Source organism: Echinops telfairi, unplaced genomic scaffold (genome assembly GCF_000313985.2).
Source record: "Echinops telfairi isolate 266 unplaced genomic scaffold, ASM31398v2 ScPeMD7_7469;HRSCAF=8507_0, whole genome shotgun sequence".
NCBI classification, from domain to species: Eukaryota; Metazoa; Chordata; class Mammalia; order Afrosoricida; family Tenrecidae; genus Echinops; species Echinops telfairi.
In genome coordinates this window covers 46,048,536-46,053,894 of record NW_022111372.1, presented here as the reverse complement: position 1 = coordinate 46,053,894, position 5,359 = coordinate 46,048,536, and the positions used below count along the sequence as shown (strand labels likewise).

Genomic DNA, 5,359 nt, shown 5'->3' with positions numbered 1-5,359 from the left:
AACAACCAGGTCCATTCTGAGTGAATATTGAATATGCCTGCCCAGCCCTGCCTGTCCTCCATTGATCCCCAGAGCCTTTCAAGATGTACTTACAGTGAAAGACACAGCTGGTGGGGCTGGGTCAGGTCTCTCCCCCACAGTTGGGGGGAGGTGGGTGCTGATCCAGGATTCACACTGGTTGGCTTGCGTCCAGGGTCCTTTTGAGTCTGCGTCATGTTGCTCTCCCCAGTTGTCCCTCACTGGGGGTGGAAGGGAAGCAAGGGGCAGTCAAGGCGTGGTTTAGAGCTGGAATCACCAAGAGGAGAGGGTGTGGAGCACGGAGGGGAGGGGAAGATATGTAGGAGCAGTGAGAGACAGGTGCATAGGACAGTAGGGCCTGGGGGCCACACTGGGGAGCTGGGGTCTCTCCTGAGGCCCCCTCCCCAGGCCCTGGGAGCAGTGGGGCAGCTCAGCCTTCGTGGAAAGGGCCCATATTGTGCTCCAGCCGCCGCAGCCCGGCTCTCTTCTCTCCAGGAAACGTCTCTGACCCTTCCAAGAAAAACTACGTGGTTCAGTGGCTGTCCCGCCCAGATCCCGATGCACCCATGGCCAAGACCTCGTCAAGTAACCGGCCCGTTTATAACTCTGCCTCTGCCCTCCTCCCGTGCATGCCCTGCGCCCTGTGGAGCTTGCCTGGGGCCGCTCTCCTCTCTTTCCATGGAAAACTCCCCTGACTCGTCCTGAGTCCTCTCTCGGTGAATCTGTTTCCTCCCGAGCCTCCATGCTCGGCTGTCTCCTTCGGAGCTTGCGTCTGGCTGCAGGGCCAGCTCCTCGCAGAGGCGCGGCCTAGGGACACCGGCCTCTCTGGCGGGGCTGGGACATGGGCGGCTGGTAAAGGGGCAAAGATCCGTTGTGGTGCTGGAAGTGACACTACCCCTTCGCTCTGGTGACCGCCTTGTAGGCCCACGTTCCTCCGGGCCGAAGCTGCAGTTCACAAGTAGAGGGGAAGCCGCTCTCTCCCCCGCTCAAAGCCCGTCCATCCAACAAGGCCGCGGGGCTCTCCGGGGGGCTGCGGCCGTCTGCCGGCCGGGGGGCCGCACCCCGAGTTTCTGGCGGTGTGGGGGGGAGCTTTCCCTGCGTCGCTGCTGTTGCTGCTGCTGCTGCTGCCGCCTCAATGCTGTTTCCTTCTGACTCGTGAAACCGTGGCCTGCTGTCGTCTGGCCTTTGTTTGTGTCCACGCACACAGCCCTGGGCCCCGATCCCCATCCTCTGAGGGGCTGGGGGGCAAACGCTGGAGGCAGGGGGACCTGAGCCTTCAGTGGACATTGGAGACAGCCCACCCCTTCCACTCTCTGTCCTCCATCAGCCCCAAAGGCCTGTCCTCATCCTGCGCACACGGACCCCACCCGCAGGGTTGCGATAACCTGAGCGAGGGCGGGCTTGTTTCTTGGGGATGTGTCTCACACACCGGTGTGAACAACTACAGAATTACCTCAATTTTTATTGCTTTTTTGCTTAGAAAAACAAAACTATGTAGAAAATGCCTTAAAGTTGAAAGGTAACTATAGCAGCTGCTGGCTCCAGAGTCCGAGGTGGGGTTGGAAGTGAGCAGGACGGAATCCGACAGGTGGGAGGCAACAAGGTCTAGGGACTGGGCCAGGTGACCACCTTCCAGGACAAAGTCCCCCGCATCTGAAGCCGCAGGCCCTGGCCCGTCCTGCTGAGTGGGCGTGGAGGAGATGTGGGGTCCCCTTCTCACTAAACCTTCCTCGGAGAGAAACTGGGCGCTGACTGTTGGGCGGAGCTCAAGGCTCTAATGGCGCTGCCTTAGGCGGGAAGGGTGACACCCCCGGGACCCTAGTTGTAACCCCTGTAGTACTTCCGCCCAGTCGGTCCATCGTGTCCCACACCCAGCTGCCTCCCATCAGTGAATGTGGCATCCCTGCTGGACCTGTGCCGCACCAGCTTGGTCACCCCCTTGCCCCCGCCCTGCCCCCTCCCAGGCACTAATTACTGTTATGTAAATACTTGGTGTGTAACTGCATACTAATCCTCACGACTGTTAACTTCCAACGCGGACCAGGCCATGTGAGGGACTCATGGGACTCCTCTGGGGAAGGTGCAATCCGGTCCTGGGCATTGTGCTGTCTATATGCACTTTGGTTTTTCAGGGATATTTTATTAGTGTTTTGTATGTATTTAATGACGTATTATATCGGTTCCATTATTGTTGCTTTTCCAATTTTTTTTTAATGAGACAATGTTCATGTGTGCCAAAGTGACTGTGAAAATGACCTTTTTTTTCTTACTAATGGTTGAAAGACTTCTGTCATGCATCCCACCAATAAACTCAATAAAAGTTCCGTCAAACTGGGTGTTCGGGTCTGGCAAAATCATGGCTGCTTCTCTTCCCCGCCTGGCCCACACACTGTAGTCTTGAGGGATCTGTCAGTCTGGAACAGCAATGACTGCCTTTGTGTCCACGTGACTGTACCCCCAAAGCCCCACTATGTCCATTTCAAGCCTTCCCTGTGCTGCCGGGTCTGCCCCACCACCTGGAAAGCATTTTTTAATGGATCTATTTTTCACAGCACTTTTAGAGCAGCTTGACAGAAAATGTGTGCAGAAAGTACAGTTTCCATATACCCTCTCTGTCCTTTGCATACTTTTTCTGCTATTAACATCTTGCACTCTTGTATGACTACTAATATCTTGGTCCATGTGTTACCGCTGATAAAGCAATACTGATCCACTGTCACCAACCAAAAACCTGTTCTAAGAGAAACAACAGAGTCACACTCGGTTCAGGCTGAAAATGAGGAATCTTATTGAGGAACAGAGAGATTTATGGATCGGGAGAAACTGTTACACTCAAAGTTCAACAGGGTTCTGTAGCGGCGGAGGGGAGTGAGGCATTCTGTACGGCAGAGGAAACAAAGGCCAGGTGCTCACAGGCACGAGGTGAGCGCGTGGCCTAAACCACAAAGGGGTTGTCAGACCACACTCTGTCCTAAAAATCTTTCTTCACATTAGCTGTTCCATTTGTCAATATCCTAGACGATTGTGAACTAATCATTCTTCCAGGAACATCCAGTTCAAACTTTCTGTGCCAACATATATCTGATCCCTTCCCCTTAACTTAAATGCCAGGCTATGGAATGCTTCAGTTCTTACAGATGCATGTAATAAGCAGGAGTAGAGTCAAGGTCCTAGTGAGTGAATCCAAATGCACTCTGAGTCAGTTTTTCTAGTGATGGCCGCTGCCTCCGATTTGGGAGTTCACTGACACCTGTCCCTCCTTTTGATCAAGCCACCACTAGTAGGGACAATTCACTCAGGCCGTCCCCCACCATGAGTCATCCTCCTTCAGCAAGGGGTTTCAGGTGTGCTGTAAGTGCGCAATGTGGAAAGCATTAGTCTTAGCATCATTGGGCTACTTTTCGATCTCACCTTGCCACCGCTGTAGGTCTCATCTTCAGGATGAGGTGGTTATGGATAAGTGTCGCAGACAAGGCCACATTAGAGGAAAAGCTTGGCATTTCTAAGAAGAGGCTAAATTAAATTCATTCTGCTTGGTAGAGTTCATTTCTTTTAAAGGCATAATTTGTTGCATGACTAAATATTCTGAGGGTTGATTGTGGCAATGTGAGCTGCAGTGCATTTAACAAGCTGTATAATACTAACTACTATGGTTAAGAGCAGTAAGCAAACTAGTAACAAGGAACATTACCAGATCCAGTCCTCTAGCGCAACCAGCTAAAAATATGAATACGTATCAGAACAATCACGGGGGGATTGGTATGTGAGCAGATGGCTTTTGCTATGCTTAAGAGATATCTTGTTCTAGTTCTCCTGAGCTATTTCTCCAAGAACAGCAAGAGGTATTGACAATAACATGGACTCCACCGTATTGATGTAGGACAGTGGTTCTCAACCTGTGGGTAACGACCCCTTTGGGGGTCGAATGACCCTTTCACGGGGTGGCCCGATTCATAACAGCAGCAAAATTACAGTGATGAAGTAGCAACAAAAATAATTTTATGGTTGGGGGGGTCACCACAACATGACAAACTGTATTAAAGTGTTGCGGCATTAGGAAGGTTGAGAATCACTGATGTAGGAGAACATCAAGAAATATTTTTAGTCTAAGACAACTTTAGCAAGAGATTCTGAGGATTTCTGTGACGCATCATTCTGTCAGGAACATTGTCAATAATTTGAGCCATGGTAGCAGAACCTAGATTTTTCTAATTGGGACATACCATAAATTGGGACAAATGCCCAAAGACATAACTAGCCCTATCCAGATCCAGCAGCAATTATCTGAGAAGGAAAGTCTTCTCATTTAAATACATATTAAGTTCAAGTTACTATTCCACGGTGAACTGTCACTGTATGAATGAGTACTAAAGGGAATTTCAAAGATGCCAAAGTGCATTGGCCCCATGTATTCCAAGCACCTAAACATGGTAAGACGCAAGTGTAGGGTGTCATTAGATTTTTTTCCTTAAATAGGCTGATCCTCTTCATAGGAAAGAAAACATATCCAGATGGGGTCCATAGCACATATATTCTAGTTTTCTTATTAGGAAATGTAATGGACTTAGTTTTCACAAGCCAAGTTATAGTCCATGAATCATCACAAGTGAATAATTATCACAATTCTGTGTGCTTCTAAAGTCTGGCACAAATTGGAGATTTTGACAACTTTCAAGACAACTGCTTACTAATGAGGAATAAGACCATGGATTACCAATAAAAGTGCACCACTCAGGACGGGTGGAAAGCTCTTGGGGATCTACCAAGACATGAGTAAGATTAAAATAAGGTGCTGGCAGATCTGGAGACAGCCATAATTTAATGCTAATGATGTGTTTAAATGATTTTTTTTCAAAGCCAGTGGCAGAATTAGTACATTGAAGTAGGTATGCTCAGGGGGTCAGAACAGTTGTGCATAGCCCGAGAAGACTGGCATATCCAACATTAGGTAAAAGTATCGGTGCTAGCCACTGACTGAGCCAATTTGTTAAAGGTGTTTTATTCTTAGTATCAGTGATGGTCATAATATTTATTCATAAAAAGATTTTAAGCTTCTTCATGGGTAAAAGCTAATTAAAAATAGAGAGTTAATTAGTGATTGTACAATAAATTCTTCTAGTAAATTTACCAGACGACAAAACTACACTGATAAAACAGAGCTATTATAAAGGTTATAACTATTAGGCCAACTGCAAAAATTTCAATTGCTGGGATAAGAGAAATGCTTCCTTAATAAAGGTAGATTTGATCATTACTAGAAATACCAAGAAATAGCAGTACAGGCGTGTAACACTACCAAGACCATTAGACTACCAATAGCTAAGCTAAGTCCTGTTCCATG

The 5,359-nt window shown here is 48.4% G+C and overlaps 1 protein-coding gene across 1 annotated transcript in view; it reads left to right on the top strand.

Moving 5' to 3' along the window:
* Positions 1-5,359, top strand: part of ADAMTS2 (ADAM metallopeptidase with thrombospondin type 1 motif 2) — a 111,039-nt gene that overhangs the window by 72,586 nt on the left and 33,094 nt on the right. Inside the window, exon 15 of the mRNA XM_045284678.1 lies at positions 514-603. Within this exon, the coding sequence (XP_045140613.1) occupies positions 514-603 (90 nt within the window). The remainder of the gene's footprint in view (positions 1-513; positions 604-5,359) is intronic.